This window comes from Pelodiscus sinensis, chromosome 11 (assembly GCF_052426305.1).
Source record: "Pelodiscus sinensis isolate ZL-2025 chromosome 11, ASM5242630v1, whole genome shotgun sequence".
Lineage (NCBI taxonomy): Eukaryota > Metazoa > Chordata > Testudines > Trionychidae > Pelodiscus > Pelodiscus sinensis.
In genome coordinates, this window is record NC_143062.1 from 27,225,147 (window position 1) to 27,251,335 (window position 26,189).

Consider the following 26,189-nt stretch of genomic DNA (forward strand, 5'->3'; position numbering starts at 1 on the left):
CCTAGTCTGCTGGAGACGGTTCCCAGCAGACCAGGAGCACCGGGAGCAGCTTTTCTCGCCCCGGAGGTCGAGGTGGCTGACCACTGCCTGCGAGCTCCGGGGCGAGAAAGCCCCGTTCGTAAGTGCGGATCCGACTTATGTCGGATCCGCGTAAGTCGGGGACTGCCTGTATATATAATCTTAAAATGCCTTAGAAAGCTCATCCTTGCCTCTATCCTGTAAGAGAAATTTTATTGGAATAAGGCAAGAGAATTTTAAATCAGACTGACTTGGGATTTGTGTTAACATTTCTTGGATGAATAAACTATTTTCGTGTTGATATTTTTGTAGCTCCCTCTCTCACAAGCACCATTTTCGTTAAGTTTGGGACAAGCTTACCAACGATAGGACTTCATTGCATTTTACTAACAAAATGTTTGTTAAAACACAAGATGAAAAAACCTTAACGACTGAGATATGCACTAGTGTGGCTAGTAAAGGTTTAGGGAACTGGTTCACATCTCAATCCTATACCCTAGTTGTGCAAAATGCAAAAATACTCTTTGCATTTGGTACAATTGTCAGTGCCTGCCCATAAAAAAGCGTAAGACAGAAACAGCAGGTCAAGACTTAGATACTTTGGTAGAAGAATGGGAAATATGTCCAGAACTAAAGTAACAACAATGAAATATTGAGGAATAATGGCAGCATTTGCTCAGAACTTGTGTGCTCTTAAAGTACTGGAATGCCCTGGGGCAGAAACTGAAATTTGCACTAAACTATGCAGCTATTTTGACCCAGTGGTGCGTCCTAGCAGCAAGGATTTAACATCAAACTCACTGTTAGCCAGTATTTGAACCCAGATATGCACAGTGCATTGCATACCACACACTCCAACATGATAACAATCTAGTAACATTAGAAACTTAACAGTCCAATTCATGGTAGATAGGGGTGGTAGAACCACCTATGAAAGTTGCCCAGTACTTCCCATTAAGATATGATGTGTTCACTTGCTTATAATTTTTCAAATTAACTGGTTTGGGCTGAAATATTATGCTTGGTGTCGGCTTCAGGTTGAATTTCTTTGGAAAGTTTCAGCTAAAATGGTTCAGCCATTTCCAAGAATTAGGTTAGGAAAAACTACATTGTTTTGACATTTAAAAATCCTGGCAACATTTTCTTTGAAAAGTTTTAACACTCCCCATTTGAGAGCAAGTACTTTAGACTTGGCAGGGCTTAGTCTGTATGCCAGGGATGTGCCTTTTGTTGTCCTTATGAAATTCCATTCATATTTGGTCAAAGTATAAGTAGAACCCTGCGTGAATACAAAATTTTGTATCGGCATCTGTATCTGCAGAAATATGCCATGGATATCCACATCCACATCTGTGGATGCGGATCCCTTTGGATATGAAGTGGGTATCTGGGGATTTGTAGGGCTCCGATTATAAGCCTTTGAAAACATCTCAGTTTGCAAATGCTCAGTAGATTTTAGAGTTTAGCAGCTAAAATTCCTCTTCCTCTCACAGTTCCTACATGTGCCTGGACTGTGTATTGTCATCTCCACAGAGTAAATGAGTATGCTCAAGCCTAGGCCTACAGAAGCAAAGCTGGACTCAACTGTAATTGCCACTCCCAGCTAAGGTGCAGGAAGGCACCAGAACAATGAAAAAGAAGCTGTCTCTCCTGCACTATTAATAATGTCCCCACTAGCCCCCAGCCCCAGGCAACATGGAGAAAAAAACCCACCTGAACCAAACACAGAGAAGACAAGAGCTTGGGTGGGGAGAGGGAAAAATAGATTACGACAAGGAACCTAGTGAGATTAAAACTGGAAGATCTGGGAGTAGGGATGTGAATATTTAACCATTAAGCCTCACCCACTGGTTAAGGTTAACTGGTGGGTGCTAGAGCAGTTCCCCAGCTACCACAGGCTAGGGGCCGTTCCAGACCTGCGGGGGGCCCTCCCTGGACAGGGCTGCTCCAATCAAATTTCCTAGCTTTTGAGTGCTTGAATTAACAGCTTGAATAGGAATTTTTAAAACATAGGTGTTTTTGTAATTATAAAAAGATATTGCTCAGGGCTTTGATATTTAAAATTTAATTTGCTCACTATTCGTAACAACCCCCTGCAATTTTACAAGAAAATTAGTCATAACAAAAATATTCCCCCACTGAACATGTACTAGTTTCTTAGTACGTGGTTCTCATTGCCACTGAGGCCAAGCATGTTAGTTCTTTATGCCAATTCTTCACTCAAGGGTAATGGGTTCCTGAAAAAAATCTGATGTAACAATTCAACTTTTGGGTCAAGCAGCCTTGACTTGTCCATTCAATTAGAACACATTACTAAAGAAGTACTTTAAATGCCACACATTAATATCTCACATTCATTAGAATGAAATATTATTACAGAAACACCAAAGAACTTAAAGAAATGGGCCATATTTTACAGTGTTTTCCTTTTTCATCACATGTACCTCAATTAGTTCAGAAACACCTATTGGATTCACAGTCTCTGGGGCTTCTGGTCCACCAGGCTTAGCTGCAACAGCAATAATAGGACACCCTTGGAACCTAAAAGAGAAAAAGAGTGCCCCACCATAAGACCACAAATCCCCTGCACATACAAGTAGATGGTAATAAAAAACCACATCCGACAATCCTTATCAGGAAATGGCTTTGGATATTGATTTATCTAGTTCTGCAATAACAAAATATTGACATCTTCTGATACTGTGCTATATGTGACTGAGATTATTACTGAACTTTTAACACTGTTAATTTTGCTTTCCTGTAGTTTCTGGTCTGACTTCCCTACACAAAAGATTACAGTTTGCCTCAGAAGTCTATACATTTAAGCCAGGGTCAAATTGAGCCATCTTGTGATCAACTTAGTAAGCTGTTTTCCTGGAGGATTCCCATCTTGTGTAGCAAATTTTAAACAATCATTTACAAAACAATCCTCTAGATGTCACAACTGCCAGGGCAACCTTCAAAATGTGAATCAGATGTGAAACAGTGTAGTGATCTCTGACAAAGTCTATAGACACCCTGAAACTATAGCGTTGCGATTTGCCTCTACTCATATCCAGGGATACAAACTCTGAAGCCTAAGTTTAGAATGTAAATGTTAACATTGTTAACTATTTTACTGGTGATCAAAGCATACTAGAAAGAAAAGGTGATAGTTATTTAACAGGCACCTTGTTTTCCCATCTCCAGTGAGAAAAGCTTAAGAAAGACTGCCATGTCACCCATTCAATCCTGGAGTTTAAAGACTTCCTTTGGAATAAATTTTTACTCTTTGGTCCTGTAACGTAAGGAGGTCTTTTTAACTGCTCACAGAATCTATAATATACCACCTTCTGGTGAGATACAAACTAATGGTTTCTCTCATCTAATAATTTATCTTGACTTTTTTAATTTCTGAAAGGAAAGAAAATGAAAACGTACTTCTGTAAGGACCAGGATTACAAATAGAGTTCTTTAAAAGCCAAAACAATGCCCACACAGTCACATAGGCCAGTATGATAAAAGCAGAATAGCAGGAAAAAACCCTCTGCATAGTGTAAGTGTTCAATTCTCATAAATACTCAATTACTGTAAAACAGAGACAAGCCACAAAATCAGAGTGAATAGGTTCCCTTTTGCTCTCCTCCTCTCCAAAATTCAACTTTCAGACTTTTTTCCCCATCTCAAAAAGCAAGAACGGGGGAAGGGGAGCGGGGAGTGAGTGTGTGTGGAGGAACCAGCTCAATGATAAACAGAATGATCACTAACTGTTTCCTCTGCAGAAGTTATCAAACACTAATCCAGTATACAAGGTATTTTCTCTTTTTATGAGACATAACTCAGGCTCTCAAGGAGAAAGGATAATGAAAATATGCTCTGAGAATTCCAGTCATAAAGATTTGGAAATCCCATTATTTTTATCCAAACATTTTGGGCAATAAACAAATTAATGCTAAACCAGGTGCGTCGTTCCTTCCACAATAGTCCCATGTAATATAATCTAGAAGTGTCACTTGCTGCTTTTAGAAATACATTCAGATAGAAGGGGCCCTACTAGACCTACTTCACTCCCCCACAAGTAAGTGACATCTTAGTCTCCACCAAAGAAAGAGAAAGGCTAGTCTGAGCAAGAAACCCAAACCGAAACATCAAAAAACAAAAAACAAACAAAAAAAAACAAACCACACACACACACACACTTTGATTTTCTGGTGGAAACTGTTTTGCTTTGATTGATTTTGGGTGTCAATCTGAAAAATGGTCAACTATTGACAAAGTTATTCCCACTATCCCTAATCTCTTTCTCCACTGCACTGAAGTCATGTGGCAGGAGTTGTAATATGCTGTTGTCAGGGTCTACAGCACTGCCAATCTACAGTGGCAACCACACTTTCTATTTGCTTGTTGATACAGGGGCTCTACCCCTAGCATTGCCAGGTGTCCGGTTTTCTACCGGACCGTCCAGTTTTTGCGCCCTCTGTCCGGTAGAAAAATTCAAAAAATACCGGACATGTGCAATGTCTGGTATTTTCTGAATTTCCAGCTGGGCTCTGGACAGAAGCCTGGCGGGGGTGGGGCCGTGATTGGCGCTGGGAGCCCTGTGGTCACATGCAAAAGCTGGGTGGGGCGGGGGCAGTGGCTAGGACTCCCAGCCACTCCCCCCACCCAGTTTATGGACACAACCAGAGGTTCCCAGCGCCGATCATGGCCCTGCCTCCCAGCTGGGAGCCTCTGGTTGTGTGCAGAAGCCGGGCAAGGGGAGTGACCCACAGCCACTTCCACGCCCGGCTTCTACTAGCAACTAGAGGGAGTGTCTGCCGGGGGCGCAGCCTGTAGGACTCCGATTGCGGCCAGTGGCTGCACACCCCCACCATCCCCCATCCCCCTTCCTCCCGTCCAGCTCCCCTGGCCCCCGATCCTCCCCCAGCTCTGCTTCCCACCCCCCCTTCATCCGGGCCAGCCCCGTGGCTCCCGTTCCTCCCCCCCGCCAGCCCCACCTCATGCCCCCCTTCCTCCCGGCCAACCCCGCGGCCCCTGACACCGCCCCCCCGCCAGCCCCGCCTCCCACCCCCCTTCCTCCCGGCCAGCCCCACACCCCTCCCAGCCGGTCTCTCCCCCCCCCCCACCCACACAATCAAGTGTGTCCAGTATTTTGGGGGGGTCTACCTAGTAACCCTACCACCCACAGCATTCACAGAACCAATAACTTAGGGCTTGTCTACACTGGAAAGTTTTGTTGCAAAAAACCCTTTTGGGAGGGACAGTGGTGCAGAGACACTGGAGGCTGTGTTTCTATCTGCTAGCTAAGCACTGCCTGGATCAATGTTATCTCCAAAAAGAACACTGATGTAACAGATATCAACAGAACCTTGCTGGGAGATGGTGTCGAAGCTTTGCCTGATGTACTTATCAATTTTCTCACAGAGACTCTATGGCAGGGCTGGCATTTCTCCACCACTGTGGTATGACACTCTCCCAAACCATTCCTCCAACTGCAGCACAGAGGTTGGCTGCACAAGGAGCAGGGTGCCCTCCACTCGCATCCAGTAGTATAGCCTGGGTTTGCCCATCAACCTTCAGCAGGAATAAGTCAGCCAAAGTAATGACAACCTGTGGACCCATGTAGGATTATTACCAATTGTTTCCATGTACACCTGCTGCACAAGCACAAACTGTAAGTTCTTGAGACCCCATACCCTACATTCCATCCCTCCTTTTAAAATTCACCGTGATCAGAGTGACTGGAGAGACCTGTGTTTGCCTGTAGGGTAAGAAGAAGAATGGCCAATTTTGTTCAGAGACATGTATATTTTTGAAACATTACAATCTTTATCAGGAACAGTACAGTCACTCTATAGTTAACGGTTACTTTTCCAGATCAGACCTTAAGAAGACAGACACGTTCCTCTGCAGACAGACTCTGCCAGCTAAGAAAAAAACCTTGGAGGACAGCAGAGGATCTAGTCAAGGATATTTTGTAGCATTCAACATTTCAAACAGAGAAAAGGGGGGAAAGAAGAGTCAGGGAGATAAGTCAGAACAGAAGCCATTGAGCACATGATCTTAGCCAAAAGGCCGAGAAGCGATACTAAAGCTCATGGAAGACCAAACTGAGAAATTGAAGTTTCTTTTCAAGATGCATAGTGAACGGAACCAAAGGCCACCCTATCAACAAATGCAGAATTATGTATCCAGCAACCCTGCCTCAACGCCCATTAACTCATTTTCAGAGTTAGGCAAAGGTTTTTTTCCAGCACACTCCACTCTCCATCACAGCAGCTGTGACTTTGGAAAACCTCATGGTTGCGTTAATGACCAGCTGTCAATCACCCTAACCATTCCTTACCAACAAGTATTCATACTACATGTGTGACTGTGATTGAAAGAGATTAATGAAGACAAATGTGATGCAGGTTTCCATAAGTTTATTCTGTGTGACACAATCCACACCAACTACTCTGGCCTCTGTGGAAGCCTGTAATATTGTTTGGTTTCATGGGATATGCCTTGCTCAGGATGAACAGTTTGAGGAAGCAGGGAAGCAACACACAGAAATGTTAGTGTTCCTCATTGTTAAAGTAGTTCCTCAGAGCCTCTCTGACACTGATAGCCATCCTATGGGCTCCTCTGGCAGCACAAGCGTCTGGCTGTTCGAATTGTGGCTTAGGCACTGTCCTTCAGTGTTCTACCCACAGGCAAACACTTTACCCTTACTCTCACACAAATTATGTAAACAGCAGCTTACAGCCACCATCTTGGGGATATGATCCTCCAAATGTTCCGGCCTGCCATACAGATATCTCCATCTCCCTTTCAATCTAGCAAAAGCACATTCAGCTGCCAGGTGGCATCAGGTTAGCCTGTTGCTGAACTGCTCCTTACTGCTGTCCAGGTGCCCTGTGTAAGGCTTCATGAACCAGGGCTGTAAGGGGTAGGCCATGTCACCTATGATCATTATGGGAGATCCACATCCTCCTTTGTAATTTTCTGGTCCGGAAAGAAAGTCCCAGCCTGCAGCTTTCTATATAGCCCAATGTTCCTGAAGATGTGTGCATCATGTGCTAGGGATGTAAAATCCCATTTAATTAGTTAACCAGTTAAACATGATGTTTAACTGGTTAACTAAAAGGGGGCATGAAGGCCACTCCAGCCCTGCTTGGTTGAAACAGCCTCCCCAACCCAGGCTGGGCTGGAACACTCCCCCACCGCAGACAGGGGCTGCTTAAACCTGGCCCTATCCATGGCAGGCCCAGGCATGTTGCAGTCAGTGACTGCTTTGGATGACTGCAGAAGGCCCCTGTCTGCAGTGGGTGACCCACTGGGGATGGAGCAGCCCTTATCTATAGCAGGCGTGGAGCCGCTCCAGCCCCCACCAGTTAACTGGAACCAGTAAGCATCATCCATTAAGGGTTTAACAGGTTAACCTTTCACATCCTTATCATGCACCTTTTCAGGCCACCTCGCATTTATGTTTGTGAACTGCCCACAGTGATCCACAAACATTTGAAGCACCTCTGAGAAATATTTCTTTAAATTGTGGTATTCTGTGACACTGATTGCCCCCCCACAGTCTGGAAAACCCATCCCAGCAAAGCCAGCAAATGTCATCCACATTTCCCAGAGTCACAGTCCTACGCAGCAAAATGTGATTTATTGCCACCTGTATAAGTACTGCATCAATGGTAGATTTCTTTACTCCAAACTGATTTGCAACTTAAGAGTAGCAATTGGGAATTGCCAACTTCCACAAAGCAATCGTAACATGCTTCTCTACCTTTCAAGCAGCTCTGATTTGGGTGTCCTTGCACCACAGTTCAGGGACCAGCTCAGCACATAACTCCAAGAAGGTTGCTTTACACATCCTCAAGTTCTGCTTTTCATCCCATGCCCGCAAGACAATGTGATCGCACCACTCAGTGCTGGTTTCCTAGCCCAAAAGTGATGCTCTACTCTACACTGTGCTCTGTGACAGCCCAATGCAATGTCACTTCGTTGCTGTCCCTGTCACTCACATCATTCACATCCACATCATCTTCCTCTGACACTAAGTGCATAAGTAGCTCTGCTGCAATGTGTGATGTACTAAGTCCATTGAACACACCATGAAAGAGAAGTCTAGGATCCATGATTTCTCAGAGCAGATACTGGAGTGTGCAGCAAGGACTGTCATTTAAATGGCACAAAAGTGAGTCAAAAGCCCCAAGAGGGCTGGGAAGCAAATTGGTGGCTGATGAGACGTTTCTCACGTTCTCAAAATGCCTAGAGCATTTACATCCACAGAAATATGCCATGACTAACTGCATCCACATCCGCAGATATCTGCAAATTTGCAGGGTTCTACACACAAAATTTGCATCCACAAAAATGAGCCATGGATAGCTGCATCTGCATCTACAGATGCAGATACTTGTGATTATCTGTGGATTTGCATGGCTCTAGGTTTATGTGAGTTTGGTGTAGGGAAGTACCTACACACTACTTTCCTTGCAATATATTTATACATTTTAGCTTTCTGATCAACCTTTACAAGGTTGATCACAACCAAACTCCACAGACAATTAAGTGTTGACCCTCCTACAATAGCTCACTAGAAAAGTAATTTTATCTCTATTTGCAGTACAGGCAGTCCCCGGGTTACATACAAGATAGGGACTGTAGGTTTGTTCTTAAGTTGAATCTGTATGTAAGTCGGAACTGGCGTCCAGATTCAGCCGCTGCTGAAACTGACCGCCAGTTCTGACTTACATACAGATTCAACTTAAGAACCACAAGCGTCCCCAAGTCAGCTGCTGCTGAAACTGATCAGCGGCTGATTCCAGGAAGCCTGGGGCAGAGCAACTCTGCCTCGGGCTTCCTGTAGTCAGCGCTGGTCAGTTTCAGCAGCGGCTGACTTGGGGACGCCTGGGGCAGAGCAGCTGGGGTGCTGCTGGGTTGCTCCAGTAGCACCGCTCCTCGCTCCTTGGCGCTACTAGACCAACCCAGCACAACCCCAGCTGCTCTGCCCCAGGCGTCCTGATTCAGCCACTGCTGAAACTGACCAGCAGCAGCTGAATCAGGACCTGGGGCAGAGCAGCTGGGGTGCTGCCGGGTTGGTCCAGTAGTGGGCTGCTCTGCCCCAGGGTCCACAACAAAAGCCTGGTCTGCTGGGGGGGGGCAACACTAGCTGCGCCCCCCCCCCCCCCCCAGCAGACCAGGGACACGGGGAGCAGAGCCGCAGCGGGGTGCCGCGCCTCTGAGGCTTTGCTCTGGCAAAGCCTCAGAGGAGACGGTCCCCAGCAGACCAGGGGCACCAGGAGCGAAGCCGCAGCAGCGGCGGGTTCCCGCGCTTCTGAGGCTTTGCTCTGGCAAAGCCTCAGAAGCGCGGGAACCCGCCGCTGCTGCAGCTTCAGTCCTGGTGCCCCTGGTCTGCTGGGGACGGTCTCCAGCAGACCAGGGGCACCGGGAGCAGCTTACGAACGGGGCTTTCTTGCCCCGGAGCTCACAGGCAGCAATCCGCCACCTCGACCTCCGGGGCGAGAAAGCCCCGTTCGTAAGTGCAGATTCAACATAAGTCGGATCCGCGAAAGTCGGGGACTGCCTGTATATTCTCACAATAGGGGTGGGGAGCTGCTCCAGCTCCTTCCCTCCACCCCGCTTAATCAGAACCTGTAAGCATCACCCTTACGGGTGATGATTACTGGTTAACCTTTCGCATCCCTATCTGAAACTCAAACCTATGACTTGAGTGTCATGCAGGAGTAATGATCTCCATTCAAGCAAAATTAAATGAATTTTTATTTTGTCATTTTGTTAACATTTGATCGGTTTGCAAAGATAAACTATTATAAATCATTTTTTCTCTCTCAAATTTAACTTCTTTGTCCCAAAGAGAACTGTTTCACAGATAAGAAATATGTAAAAATTGAAATATTATTTTCATTTCTGTTTCAAGATAAGAGATGTGCAGTAGGTCAACCTTTCTAGTAAGTAAATAAAATTGTAGGAAAACTATCAGATAAAATTAAACCTTTATGTTTAAATTGTTAATTTTTTGCAGTCTGACGACCATTTCAGTTAGAAGTAACAAATCTGAATACTTATGCAACAGCTATCTAAGTATGATCATTTTATCTGATTAATGAACTTTATTAGCAAAAAGGTACAGCTAAGAAAAACTCATATGTATTTGGTATGTTGGGGATTATAAAGTTTAAGCAATCTCAGACCAAATTACAGGTATGTACACCAACCAAAAGAAATAAAAATGGTAAGCTGTTTTATATTTATTTGCCCTCCATCAACAACTATGGAGAGTCACAAGTTGCAGATTTTTGTCTCTGTACTATAAACAGAAAGGATACTACATTTTAGTGACCTCTATACGCTGTACTGATCAAAAGGAAACAGACTAAAGAACAGAGAAGCTGATAAAAAGTAAGATTTTTTAGATTGTTCAACTGAATGGGGACACTATCCTGCCATCAAAAATAAATTAAATATGAGGTGACTTATACTACCAAACTCTGCTGACTCCTCTAGCACTGGTAAAACCCTCACCTTCAAATGTCCAATCTACTTGTGCTCTTACACCTGCCATTGGGAACAAATATGATTTAGCAGTTAGGTTAAGTACACGTCAGAATTTTTTCCAGAGCATGACCATGGACAACAGACTTTACCTATTTCAATTTCCTTATCTATAAAAAGGAGATAGTGCCTTACAGCCTGGCCCCCAGGAGAGTTAAGAGGCTACACTTGTATTCAAGGATCTCCAAAAAACACTCAACACTTTATTCAAAAGTATCATTTTTATTGCACCAAATTGATAATCCCAATCTCAAACACATCTTCCATATTCTCACTCAATCCATCAGTCACTTGACTTTTTCCCATTAAGACCAATCATTTCTCACCTTTGATTCAGGAAAGAGCCTAACTTTTCCTCCTCCTCTCTACAGCTGATGAGATTCCTGGATTGCAAGAAGTGTTACAGCCCTGTACATCAAAGGACAGATATTTTTTAAAACCAGGAAATTTTACCTTTGTTGTGTTTTATCTGAGCTGAATTCAAAGACAGCTTTTAAATCACTTAACTATCTTCATTTTGGTTTGTTCCTCACAGCTTTATACACTGAACCCTACTGTACATTTCAAACTTAGGGCCAGGTAGCATATGGTGCACATAGGTGTGAAAAATCCACACCCCTGAGCAGCTATGCAGACCATACCCCATTGTAGATGAAGCTAGGTCAACAGATGAGTGTGTCCATCAACGCAGTTACATCAGAGAGGTTGTGTTCCTGCAATAACAGAAAAATCCCTTTTGTCACTGAAGTCTGAGTCTGCACTATAGGGTTAGACCAGCATAGGTACAGCACCCCAGATATAGTCCCCTTATTGGTGAAATGGCTTTAGGAACCAAGCAGGCACCAAGAAATCTTTAGTGACCACAATGAGCAGCTGGAGCACACAACAGGGAAAGTGATGCAAATTAATCCAAAAGAATAGCACAGAACTCACAACGTCCTTGTCTACACTGAAAAAAACTTAAAAAAATAATGGACCTGTAACACCTTAGCACAAGTAGGTTATGCCCACGAAAGCTCATGATACTATTTATACATGTTTGTTAATCTCTCAGGTACTAAATCACCATTGTTTCTTTAGTTACAGACTAATATGGCTACACCTCTGAGACTTGTGTACACTGAGGCTATGTTTTCACTGTGAGTTCTTCTGGCAGAAAATATACTAATGAGGGACTCATTAGCATGAGTCATGATCTCTATAGCATATTATCTGCAATTTTTTTTTTTTGCAGAAGGGGTTTTTGTGTAAAAAGTAGTAATGTGGACTGGGTTTTTTTGCGCAGAAAGCCCCCGGTCTCCAGGACAGGCATAATGATCTTCTGCAAAATGGGATTTTTGCGCGCGCACACACACACACGCGCACACACACACACACACACACACACAGTCCACACTACTACTTTTTGCGCAAAAACCACATTTCAGTTTCTCAGGGTATGTCTTCACTGCGAGTTCTTCCGGCAGAAAATATGCTAATGAGATTGTGACTCATGCCAAGAGTCTCTCATTAGCATATTTTCTGCCGGAAGATCTCGCAGTGAAGACATACCCTGAGAAACTGAAATGTGTTAACACACACTTCTTAAACGGCATTTTAAAAATACCACTTAGCACCTCATGTAGACAGAAACAGTTGCATTTAAAAATATGTCAACTAGCTATGGTCAATGCAAGGAAAATGAGCAACCATATTCTGGAGTTGTCTCAAAGTAAGGCACAAAAACAAAACAAAAAAATCATCACATCAACCAAAAGATCAAACTAAGGTGTATGCAGAAGTACCTCTGAGGGGTAGGTAGGTGTACAAGAAGTTTTATTATGTTAAAAGAACATCTTTGGTAACTTACTTTGTATTTTCCAGAGTCTTCTGCATTTTCTTGGTCATCTTCTCAATGGCAGCTTGTCTCTTCCCCTCTGGAAGAAGGTCTATTTTGTTCAAAACTACTACCATCTTCTGGCAGGCAATTTGCCCAATCACCAAGCACTCTGCTGACTGAGTCTGCATCCCTTTTGTCACATCTATTACAAGCATCATCAAATCAATAATCTGGGCACCTGAAAAAGAAATAAATGTCAATATCATACCTGTATAAAAAATGAGACCCTCTTTCCAAACTGTGTTTCTGTAAACACTGCCTATACTGTATAGATACATACACTCAGAAATAAAACATGGGGTGAAAAATCCAAAGCATGTTTGTGTTCAATGCTATTTGAAAATTTAAGGAATTTCAAGATACAATATAATTACAGCTACACAATGAAATCCAAGGCTGTTAGACTAAAAAGTTTACCTTTTTCACCTTACATTAAAGGTGCTTCAGCCTCACATTAAAGACTTGGGCAATATATTTGTTATAAAACTGATCTGTGCTGTGACACAAACATAAGACATCTCAATTCAGTAACACAATGTAAACAGAGATTAACATACTATAATGAGATCATATATAAACTGTTTATACTGGGTCATACACCACAGAGGGCAACAGAGTTAGACATTTCATGTTTCTGCAAAAATAAACACATTGCCAAGATTACTAAAATGAGACATAACACGGGCGAATTTTCAGGAACTTAACATACTTTATTTACTGCAGGAGTATAATACTGAGTCTACATTAGATCTTTTCACAATTACTAACATGATTATTTCTCTGTAGAAAGCCTCTTTTGGTTGTAATCAATGTTTCATTATTTGTTTGAAGACAAACCAAAAAGAGATTAAACTCTCTTTGCAGATCTATATTGACATTTTTGAGGGTGCTACTACATAAAGATGAAAGTGAAAGTCACATAGGTCCTAGGCTACATAAGAATCACAGTAAAAACAAAGTGGTAGAATGAAGTATAATTTAAACAGAACAAAAGCACTAAGGAAAAATGTTTCCATTTGCTTGCACACTTTTAGGATATTGAAAGTTCAGAAATACTGACAGTATTCATGTAAAAATGCAGAAAAAATATTTGCCACCTTCCCCTCATGAAATCTTGAAAGATTTGAAATAAAAATACTGGGTTGGGGCATTTAAACAGTGATATCAAGGGAGCTGCATGTATATTCAGCACCTCTGAAAATAAAGCCAATTTTATATAGGTATTTAAATATGGATCACAACTGTGACAAACTTCAGAGGAGTAGCCAAGTTAGTATGGAAACACTTAAAATGGAAAAACTTAAAAAAGAATGAATAATGTTGCAGCACCTTAGAGACTAACGGTACATCTACATTGCATGGCTATTTCGGGATACGGGAGGTAACCCCGTGGCTACACAAGCTGCTCGTCATTTTGAAATATTTTTTGAAATAACGGGAGTGCTACTTCAGCATCCTGGTGAATCTCATTGCACGATGGTGAAGGGATGGCTCAAAATAGTATGTTATTTCAAAATTTGTCAGTGTGTGGACACGCCAAATTTCAAAATAAGCTATTTCAAAATAGATTCAAAATAAGATATGCAATTTGCATATCACAAATTGTGTATCTATTTCGAGTTCAGGGTGCCGGGTAGACACACCCCAACACGTTTTGTTAGTCTCTAAAGGTGCTGTAAGATTAACTGACAGATCAACTGGGAACCTTCAAATGACTTAATTTTCCCTTTTCAAGATCTCTTTTAGAGCTTTCTGGAGCAACATTCTGGGGAGCATCAGCCAAAAACTGAAAGAGAATAATTGCAACCACATTACTACTAAGGTGAAGAAATAAACCCTGCAGAGATAAGTATCTTGTTCATTCCCTCTTCTACATGCTGACAATAGTAGTTTTGTGTTTGGATGATGAGAAGCAAAAAAATCTGAGGAGTCAAAGCTGAATGAGTTACATGATTTTACAAAGATTATCATTACTCAGTTTTCAATGCTCAATGGTAAGATTGGCTAATAGTTTTGGTCTGTTGTACAGGAATAGCAGCATTATTAAGGATACCTCTGAACAAGAGGGAAATTTAGGAAACATTCTGTCCTTTAATTAATGAGAGCTGACTTTCATTCTCTTCTGACCACGTCAAAAACTTGGCATAGCAGGAAGTGCTCTCTCAAGAATACTAACATTCAAACTGCCAAATGGTCATTTGAATAATTCTAAATATATTAAAAGAAGTTTTTAAAGTCACTTGATTTATATGCCCTTCTGAGGTTGAGACACTTGATTAAACACCACAGTATATTGTCATTCTGCCTTGAATTAAAGCATGTACAGTATGTGAACTTCAGATCTCTGCAACAGCTGAACAAATACAGGAAGGTTTCCCAAATCCCTACTCCTTCACCAAGAGGGATGTAATTCAGTTTTAGTCTAAAATTATCTACCATTCTCATGGCCTCATTTTCCTCTAATTTGTATTAGTAGCATTATCACAAGTTCTAAATATCACTAAGTGAAGATTCCCATTATTGACTAAATGGGTTTTCAGAGATGGCTAGAGAGCACTAGACCATACTCTGCATACATCCAGGACCCTTCTATCTCTTTCCTGCTAGTATATTGATACACATAACTGATCAGCAACCAAAGATGTGCACCAATACCACTCACATATCCGGCAGCTGTTTCAGAGTAGCATGTTGTAAATGAAGTACTAGAAAGGCATGTGCAACAGACCTTATAGCAAAGCACAATTGAAAAAGGTAAAGGCCTAAAGCTAAACTAGTAAAGAGTTGCAGTGATCTACAAAACATCTTTCAGAAATAACAAAATGTTAAAAGAAAGGGACATGACAAATACACGGTCATTATTTACAGTACCCTGGTTTCCTATTTATAGTGCTAATATTTTCCTGAAACTTGTGTTAAAAATAAGAAATTAACATAATTGTTCATTTTCCCTGCCCCCCACCACACACTTTTTTGCATAGCTTTTCCATGGAAGCCATCACATGGAAACAGACTACAGAACCTCGTTTATGTAATTCCCATGAACTCCGAATAGAAAAGCATCCTGACATTGATTTCAAAATGCGAGTGAGTGGGTGGGAATTGCATCAGCAAAAATTAACAATTATAAATTTTTTTTCAACCTATCAAATCTCTTCATCTCTCTGAATGAAGACTCCTTTAAAGCTACAGCAGGATTATCATCATAGCAGAATAGTTAGCAAAGAATCTTCTCATGCAGCATCTCAATCAATTCAAAAAGTTCACAGGGCAAGATTAACATGCATGCTATCCCTCCAAATGCATTTTCTGTTTTTGTTATTGCAGAAATTGTTCAACTCCTTTCTAATTACAGTACAAAATAGCATTAAACCTCATTTTGAGCGAACAGGAGGAGGCTATGAGGTACTAAACTCCATACTAAAATGGCTTAAGTTTAATTAGAAGAAAAGTATACAGTAAAATCGTCCTGAATGTGAACAAGTCTCGTTACTTTAAGTGGGAAAAATATTTTAAATTAGTTGATATTTGAATTAAAACACTAGTTCTATGCACATGCAACAGGGTTTGTTTTTACAACTGTAATGAAACCAGTGTTGTACTAAGATTCATTGTGCAGATATTCTTACATTGCCAATAGCTATTGATATGAATGAACCATTAACCTTAACTTTTTGGCTGATTTTACCATTATTAGCTATAATATTCAAGACATATAACTATTAAAGTAATGATGTTTGCAATGTATGTTTTAGCTCATCCTCTTCTAATGAATTACTATGACTTGGTAAATATGAGTCTACTCTAGAGAGACACTTGAGGCCAAATTTTTCATCTCAGTTTCTCCAGATTTAACCCAGGTAACAGATCAGAATCTTGCCATTGAGAATAGTAGCTAATTTCACACCATATGTACTACAATATCTAAGCTCATTGACTAAAGATAATAATTACATTGTAGCCTTCACATGTAGTGCCTATACAAATGTTAGTTTATGTAGCTGCTTTAATGACATTTTATTAGTTTCTTTCAATAACTTTATTATAAGCAAACATTATATGTGCCATTCATTGTAATTTTTATGCATTTCAACTCCAGATTTTTTTTTTTTTTTAGTATGAAGCTCTTAAAATTGAAGGCTCACTAAGGCTTCTGCTGAACTTTATTTAAGAAACCAAAAGCAGCACCATAGTCAAAATATGGAATAAAAATAATTGCATCAAATATAAACCAACAACTTTCATGGGGAGAACTAAAAAAATTAAATAAGTAAATGTTGCCCAGATGACAGCTGAAGGGTGTAAACAACAAGATCCAAGAAGAATTGTTTAGGTTTTTCCCAATAGTTAAGATAAATGTGAAATTCATTAGTTCCCTGTTGCACGATCTTTATAACACAAAGGGACAAAAGGCAACTATCAGGCATCCAAAGGCCAGATCTGCATATAATATTTTTATATAAGATTTTAATCAAAGATAAATACACACAGCTTTTGTTTCCCTGTTTGTTTGTTTAGAGAATACTGTAAGTATAAACAATACTAACTTCTTTGTATCTGGCTTTATTCTAGACGTGGCTCTTTGAAACTAGAACATCTTTCCATTGCATACATGAAATAGCATCTATCACAATGCAGTCCTAATAGTGATTCCTAGACACTACAACAATACAAATAACAAATATTAAAAGAAATGAAATGACTGACAAGATCAGTCCAAATAAGTACTAGAAACAATTTAAAAGGAGTGTAAGGGAAGGATAAGAGAATAACCCAAGGAGACAACTAATATAAGGCATCAGAGAAATGGCATAATGATCCAAGACATTCCTGATAAAAATGCAATTATACACACATGGTAAAGATTTGCAAAAGTGACAAGGAGTCCTGTGGCACCTTATAGACCAACAGATTTATTGGAGCATAAGCTTTCGTGGACAAAGACCCACTCCATCAGATGCATGTGACACGCATAAGCCCACGAAAGCTTATGCTCCAATATATCTGTTGGTCTGTGAAGTGCCACAGGACTCCCTGTCGCTTTTGCAGATCCAGACTAACATGGCTAACCCTCTGATAAATGGTAAACATTTGTTAATCTTATTATACTGTAAACTTTATGGAGCAGCAACCTTATCTTCTGTATGTTTCATGCAGTGCATAGCATATCAACTACGATCAGTTAATGCAATAAATAAATATTATATAATTATAGCAATAATGTATAAAAGAAAATATCCCAAAAACAAAGGGCAGTTCACACAACTTGGCAGAGTACCATAGAATAGCAAGCATCAACATCTTCATTGCAATCATGGAACAAAAGGGAAGATGAAGATCCCAACATACTTATTTAAACTGCAGACTCCTCAAGGCATTGATCATGTCTTCTTCATACATGTTTGTACAGTCCTTAACAAAGTCCTATAACTAATGAAATAACAGTTTTTCAATTTTCCTCACCCTCTGAATGACTACAAAAGGAACAGATCTTTTCACTGATCCACCTTTGTTCTCCATTCCCTAGTCCTCCTCTGCTTAGTTCTCAATTTGGTTTCATTCGGTAGGAGGGCTACTTAGATCACTTGCAATCCATGGATCATAGAATCATAGAATCATAGAATAATAGGACTGGAAGGGACCTCAAGAGGTCATCGAGTCCAGCCTCCCACCCTCAAGGCAGGACCAAGCTCCGTCTACACCATCCCTGACAGATGTCTATCCAACCTGTTCTTAAATATCTCCAGAGAGGGAGATTCCACCACCTCCCTTGGCAATTTATTCCAATATTTGACCACCCTGACAGTTAGGAATTTTTTCCTAATATCCAATCTAAACCTCCCCTGCTGCACTTTAAGCCCATTACTCCTTGTCCTGTCCTCAGAAACCAAGAGGAACAATTTTTCTCCTTCCTCCTTGTGACACCCTTTTAGATATTTGAAAACCGCTATCATGTTCACCCTTAATCTTCTTTTTTCCAAACTAAACAAGCCCAGTTCATGAAGCCTGGCTTCATAGATCATGTTCTCTAAACCTTTAATCATTCTTGTTGCTCTTCTCTGCACCCTTTCCAATTTCTCCACATCTTTCTTGAAATGTGGCGCCCAGAACTGGACACAGTACTCCAGCTGAGGCCTAACTAGTGCAGAGTAGAGCGGCAGAATGACTTCACGAGTTTTGCTTACAACACACCTGTTGATACAACCTAGAATCATATTTGCTTTTTTTGCAACAGCATCACACTGTTGACTCATATTCAACTTGTGGTCCACTATGACCCCTAGATCCCTTTCCGCCATGCTCCTTCCTAGACAGTCGCTTCCCATCTTGTATGTATGGAACTGATTGTTCCTTCCTAAGTGGAGCACTTTGCATTTCTCTTTATTAAACCTCATCCTGTTTACCTCTGACCATTTCTCTAACTTGCTAAGGTCATTTTGAATTATGTCCCTATCCTCCAAAGAAGTCGCAACCCCACCCAGTTTGGTATCATCTGCAAACTTAATAAGCGTACTCTATATCCCAATATCTACATCATTGATGAAGATATTGAACAGTACGGGTCCCAAAACAGACCCTTGAGGAACTCCACTTGTTATCCCTTTCCAGCAGGATTTAGAACCGTTAACAACAACTCTCTGACTACGGTTATCCAGCCAATTATGCACCCACCTTATCGTGGCCCTATCTAAGTTATATTTGCCTAGTTTATCAATAAGAATATCATGTGAAACCGTATCAAATGCCTTACTAAAGTCTAGGTTTAGACTTTAGTTGTAGAACTACTGGGGTAGAGTACTTGAAAAGTAAGGTAAGATGCATAGGAGATTAATATAATAGCCAGACTTATCATGAAAATCAGAAGTCCACTTGGAGTAAAAAATGGCAACGTTACTAACTGCATATACTGGAAAGAGGTAATCTCACTGAATTTCAGTACTTTTTTTTTTTTTAAATCTATTACAAGTAATAAGGACATGTCAAAACCTCATGTTTACAGGTTAAACGTACTAGAAAACAAAGAGCATTAAACAGTGACTTAAACCTGGCAGTCAGTACAATCCACCCCCATGAAACAAATTTTAATACTAATTATGTTTGAAAAATATTACACTGGACTTGATTCCAATCCCATTACAACAAAACAATGCAAGTTTGTTTGTTTGTTCGTTCAAGAACTCCTCCTGAATGGCAAGATCTAGAACCACCAAATGCTATACAGCTTCCTCTTACCATACCTTAAAGCAAGGTAAAATTTTGGTTGTGCCAGGAAAATGACATGTGCCTGGCATGGGATTGCTTTTCATAAAACCATACAGAAAAGAGAGAGAACAAGAAGGTAGGTGAAAAGGGCTGGCATTTCCCCCTCCCCCCCCCCACCCCACACACACACTTCACCTCCCACTTCCTAAGTGCATTTTAGGGAGAGCAGGAAGGCTAAAGGAAGCAAGGGAAGCAAGGGGAAAGTGCAGAGTTTGCTGCATTCCTCACTCTGTCTGGGAACACAGGGGGCAGAAGAACTTGGACCTGCCAGAGTCAGTGAACATGCATTCTTCCCCCAGTTGTGTCCACTGTACCTACAGCAACCATTAACAGGCATTTGTCATGTTGCCCCAAGCTGCTGCAGTGAAAGAGGGCTGGATAGTTCTCTCCCCCTGGGGCAGCCTGCATGGTGAACCCCTTTTCCCCAGCCCCACCATAGAGATGTACATGAAGCATGTTCATTTTCATTTTATTTTCCATAAAACTAATATTGAGTTAAGGACCCAAGCAATGCTAGGTAAATCTTTTAGTGTAATATAAAGAAAGTGGAAGGCTGAAGACTGGTCCCAACAACTCCTTCATGCTGGTGCTTTGCATTCAGTCTTCAAAACATTAAGCAACTTAACTCACCACAATTCTGAATTGAAGTTAACAAAAATAACTGAAACGTTTGTGTTATTTTCTACTATATCTCAGGACTTCAACAGTAGGAAAAATACAAGTAAGGATGAACCTACATATATACTGTCATGTGTATAATCAGAGTGGAAGAAAGCTTTTAATTGAGATATTGAAAACATTATCACTGCCATAGCAGTGTGAACATCAAAAACAATTACAGGAATAAAACAAGGTGATATCTCACCCAAAACCAGAATGATTTGTTGAGAGAACATCTTCCACAGGCTCTGTGGAGAAAAGGAATAAAGAGCAGCTGAACTGTTTTAGCTCTTCAGAAGATACTGTCCTACATAGATAAGAGAAGCGATGTAAAAGAGATGAGAGTTCTTCAAAACCACATACACAAGCAAATGGGACTTGAGATTAACCTCAATGAAGCAGACATATGCAGAAGACCAAGACACACACAAGGAAACATCAGTGACTATACTGGGGATATCAATTATCAAATCAAGCATAGGAAATCAAGAGATCTGTTCCAGAACAAGCATACAGCCTTCCATTTACTGTTTCATCCATTACTTTCTGAAAGAAACACTGAAGCACATTCAGAAAGATATCAAAAAAGCTTTCTGAAGTAATTTCCCACTTGGCCTGAACATGGTAAGTCAGCTATTAGAGCATATCCTTCTGATGATGATGACGACAACAGTCAAAGACATGGATCACTAATAAGAAAAATGAAACAAACTAGTTGTCACCTAAAGACATTCAGGGCAGTGGCAAAAGATGGGAATTATGTTGCAAGATAAGAAACTGGATAAACAAGAACAACATAAAGCAACATTTACTTAGACATTTACTAAGTCAGTAAAAATAACTGACAATGAAGATAAACAGTGAAAAAAATCTGTGATGACAGCCAGAGATGAAAAAAAGCAACTAAGGGCTAGCAGCAAAGCATGAGAGAGGAAAAAAAAGTAAAATAATAGAAGTTAAACTTGAACACAGTGGTATTCATCTATAATCCTCAGATTGACAGGAGACTGCTTAGAGATGCTCTTAAAATGAGGACCATGCTTAAAAATCCCTCAGGGATACAAATTATCTGATCCCCACTCTCATTTTCCTAAGGACATTTTTAAATTACTTTACAAGTTTGGAAAAACCTGAAGAGCTGGCAAAAAAGTAACAATTTATGATTGCCATCGCTTGGAGCATGAGTACTTATCCAAAGATATCAGCCAGAGAGACCTTGAAAGCCAGCAGTCAACTATTGGCCAGATATTAGAGTGGACTCCACAAGTCAGCAGGGACCATTATCTGATAACTTGGTTTATTTGTGCATTCCACGCATGATGCAAGCTAAGACTTCTATCTGTCTACTTCTTGCCCATCATGGCACTATTTCAGTGCCTTACCAGAAAGGCATCCTCATGATCGATAGGCAGCAGCACTGCTTGGTAAACCACAATAAAATTTCCACTAGTTGAGATGGTACGAGACACACTTAACCCATATCACTCTGAAACAACTCTGCGTAGATATCAACTACGTCTCTTGAAGGGAGAGTGTCAAGGTTAATAAGCCAAATATATGACCTACTTAAAAAATGACAATGTCAAAATATCCTTGTGGGTTTTTTTAGATTCTTTTAAAAAAGATCTGTATCTTAAAAGCCAAACTGAATTTCTCTCTTCTCATTTATCTATTAATTTATTTTGTTTATTGTAACTTCTTTGGATATATACTGTGAATAAAAAGGAAATCCCATTCAGGGTTCTAAGCACCCCTGCCACAAGAGACTAAAGATATTAAAGAGCAGTTATTTGGCTAATCATGTAGTCCAGGGCTACTCAATTTTAGAAGCCCCGGGGCCACAGCAATATTCACAGCACATGCCGAGGGCCGCAACTTAAGTGTGGTTGCATATACATGCACATATATATGCAAATAGGTTCCTTCACACTGACAGGCATGAATACAAAGACTAGGGCAAGACAACACAACATGCAGGCCCCATTTAAGTCAGTTCTGCTGATATTAATAAAATGCAATATTTACCCAACTTCCACCTATATTACAGCACTTTTAATGAGTAATGACAGTTCAGGAATTTAACAACTAAAATGCATATCAATAGAAGACCATTCTATTGACTACTTTTTTGTTTTGGCTCCCACTCGTGGGCCACATGGTCAGCCCCGTGTAAACCCAAACCACACCGCGGGCCACAAACAAACGGACCACGGGCCGTGTGTTGAGTAGCTCTGTGTAGTCAATACAATTTGTATTGACTACATAATTAGTTGATAAGGGCCGTTTTGCAGAGCCACAGCAAGGGGTACCTTCCAGAACCAGCTGTAGCCTGCACTGAGCAGCCCCGGGTCACACCAGCTCTGGGAACCATCCATGCTGTGGCTCTGCATTTTAAATGTTATAAGAGCCTGGCTACACAAGAAAAACATTTATACATTTAAAATGCAGAGCCACAGCAGTACAGAACTGGCACAAGTTGGGACTGCTCGTTCCCAGCTCATGCCGGGTCCAGCAGCCCGTTTGTGGAAGCCCAGGCTGGCCGCAGTAAGGAGCTATTCCAGCAGCAGCCTCTGTCCGCAGCCAGCCCTGGTCAACGCAAAAAGAAGCTGCTTCAGCAGCCTCTGCCCAAAGCCAGTCTGGGCCAATGTGAACAGGGTGGCTTGGTGGCAGCAGCTCCTTTCGGCAGAGGAAGTGGGGGGGGGAGCTTCCTGCTGGGATCCCCCCATGGACAGGGGCTGCTGCCAGAGCAGCCTCCTCATACCCACACCTGCTGCCTCGGATAGAGGAAGGGGAGGAGCAGCACCATGGAGACAGTGGTGGAGAGAACCAGCTTTTAAGCCAGCTCCCACCCCCTTGCTGCCTCTCACACAGTAGCAGAGTACCCCACTTGACTACCTCATAAGCTTATGCTTATCGGGTAGTTGAGTAGTCGATTACTCACTTATATCCCTACAAGAGACCAGAAGAGAAAGAATTAAATAGTTACTTAACCCTGGCAGCCAGCACAATCCACCCCCAATAAAACACGTTTAAACTAAGTAAGTTTGAAAATAGTACACTGGAATTGATTGCAACCCTGCTATAACAAAACAAGTTAGCTGTTTTCTTGTAATGTAATATAAAGGAAGGGGAAGGCTGAAGTCCAGTCCCTACAATTTCTATATGCTGGTGCTTTGCATTCCTAGACAAAGATGCTAGAGCAGAAATAAAGCTACATTTCTTAAATACAGATTTGTTGCACAATGCTGTGAAGATCAAGTCTATGGTAACTGTATTCTGTTTTGGGCACAAACCATACGGATCAGTCTTTTTGAATTCTACTGAATTACAACCCATCTTTCTCAAGGAGCAAAACCATACGGGTCTTGACTACATATGCCAGTAATGGGCAATCTAGACTAGTGAGTGGACTGCATGAGCAAGCCTCTTATCTCAGTGGGCCACAAGACTGTCATAACCAAAATGCTCTCCCGGGATAGGATAGTTTTGCTAACTGCACTTGAATACCTAGAATGTGCAAGATGTGCCAACTGAATGGTAACCGTCCTTTGCCTGATGCAGTGGAAGCGCATGGCTCTCGCAGTTAACGTAGTGTGTAATCAGTATGCACCTCACTTCATGTACCCTTGTGCTTTACATGCTAGGGATGTTAGTGTGTAATTGAATAGTTACGTAACTGCATAAAATTGTAGTGATTACATAACTATTTGATAGTGCCCAGGGGTGGGGCCAGCAGCCAGAATACTCCGGTTCCACTCCTGGGGAGCCCCCTGCCACTGTGCTTTATTGCCTCTCTATCAGAGGCAATGGCATGAGGTGACAGGCGGGAGCTGGTCTACAAGGGGAACCAGTTTAAAAACCAGCTCCCCACACGGACTGGCTCCCCACCTGCTGCCTCTGATACATAGGATGGAGCAGCCTCTGTTAGCAGGGAGCTCAGATCTCCTAAGGACAGGGGCTGCTGCCAGAGAGCAGGCTCTGTCTGCAGCAAGCCTGGGCCTGCCGTGGACAGAGGCTGCTGCAGCCTCTCCTATCCTCCCCTCCTTCCCTGCTGCTGCCTCTTAGAGGCAGCAGCACAGCAGTCAGAGGGGCAAGCGGATCCGGTGCATGTGGAGAGTTGGCTTAGAAGCCAACCCCCAACAGGCACTGGCTCCCGCCTCCCACACTTGCTGCCTCTGACATGGAGGCACCAAGGGAGGAATGCATGTAGTTGACAGAATTAACCCATAAGCCAGCTGTTTCTGGCCAACAGGAGCTGAGAACTGGGCTGAGGGTGGGGAGATCGCAGGAAGCCTCCCCCTTCTTGCAGAGCAGAGAGATGCACAAACTGAGCTTTCAACTGCGCAGCTGCATGCCTAAGGGTCCCAGCAGGCTGGTCTGTGGGCCAGATCCAGTGGCTTGCCAGGCCAGATCTGCCCCCAGGCCGTATTTTGCTCAGCCCTGGTCTAGATCATCCCTGATAGATTTCTGTTTAACCTCCTCTTACATAGCTCCAGTGATGGAGATTCCACAACCTCCCTGTGGCAATTTATTCTAGTGTTTAACTACTCTAACAGGAAGTTTTTCCTAATGTCCAACCTAAATCTCCCTTGCTGCAGTTTAAGCCCATTGAACGTTTTCATATCAGAGGCCAAGGAGAACAATTTTCCCCTCTCCTCCCTGTGACATCCTTTTAGATATCTGAAAATCGCTACCATGTCCCCTATCAGTCTTCTCTTCTCCAAACTAAACAAGCCCAATTCAGCCCTCCCTCATAGCTCATGTTTTCTAGATCTTTAATCATTTTGGTTGCTCTTCTCTGGACCTTCTCCAATTTCTCCACATCTTTCTTGAAACGTGGTGCCCAGAAGTGGACACAATACTCCAAATTGAGGCCTAATCAGTGCAGAGTAGAGAGGAAGAATGACTTCACGTGTTGTCTCACAACAGTCTTGTTAATGCATCCCAGAATCATGTTTTCTTTCTTTTTGCAACTGTCTCTCACTGTTGACTCCTATTTAGCTTGTGGTCCACTATGACCTCTAGGTCCCCTTCAGCAGCACTCCTTTCTAAACAATCACTTTCCATTCTGTATGTGTGAAACTAATTATTCCTCCCTAAGTGGAGTACTTTGCATTTGTCCTTATTAAACTTCACCCTATTTAGCTCAGAGCATTTCTCCAGTTTGTCCAAACCAGTTCTCTCCATTGCACATCAGTTATATACTGTTTTAAGTAGGGTAGCAAGGGCAGGATTATATCTAGAAAATCATTTAGACCTCTCTTTTTAATCTTTCAATTCTAGGAGTTTATTACCATTATACAATACACATTTTTAGAACAACTGGATTATAAACGCTGGACATTAACCTGACTTGCAATTTTAGTATGTTAACTACTAAGAGAGAATCTCAGATATTTTTTCAAATAGGCAAAAACCAAGAAAAATAGAGGGTTTTTTATTTCAGCGAGCAACAGCTTAATATCATGCCAAATCAGACTTTTACTACAATCTCTATCAATATAAAACTGCAGATGACTTGACTCCTAATACAGCAATATTTTTCTAATCTGCAATCTATTCAATTAATCTGCACTGGGAGGTCGAAGGGGAGGAGAGAGGAAAAGGGGTGGGCCTGAGTGTGAACTAGTGAAGAGATTTTGTATGCCACGTAAGCACGGAACAGAAGTATGGATTCTGACTCCTTGCTTCTTTAAGCTACTGTGCCCTTTTTTCTGTTTGTGGTAATCTTTTTAGCTGACTTTGCGCAAACAGTACATCTCCTGTTCACAGGCAGTGAAAGGAAGCAGAAAATGGAATTTGAAATGCAGAAATAAAATAATTG

General features: G+C 41.6%; 1 protein-coding gene across 4 annotated transcripts in view; it reads right to left on the reverse strand.

The window, feature by feature from the left end:
* Positions 1–26,189, reverse strand: part of EEFSEC (eukaryotic elongation factor, selenocysteine-tRNA specific) — a 199,124-nt gene that overhangs the window by 131,984 nt on the left and 40,951 nt on the right. For all 4 annotated transcript variants that reach the window (XM_075938811.2, XM_006120222.5, XM_025183148.3 and 1 more), the window contains exons 2-3: positions 12,413–12,620; positions 2,463–2,559 (exon numbers count right to left, since the gene is read on the reverse strand). In XM_075938811.2, the coding sequence (XP_075794926.2) occupies positions 2,463–2,559; positions 12,413–12,620 (305 nt within the window). The remainder of the gene's footprint in view (positions 1–2,462; positions 2,560–12,412; positions 12,621–26,189) is intronic.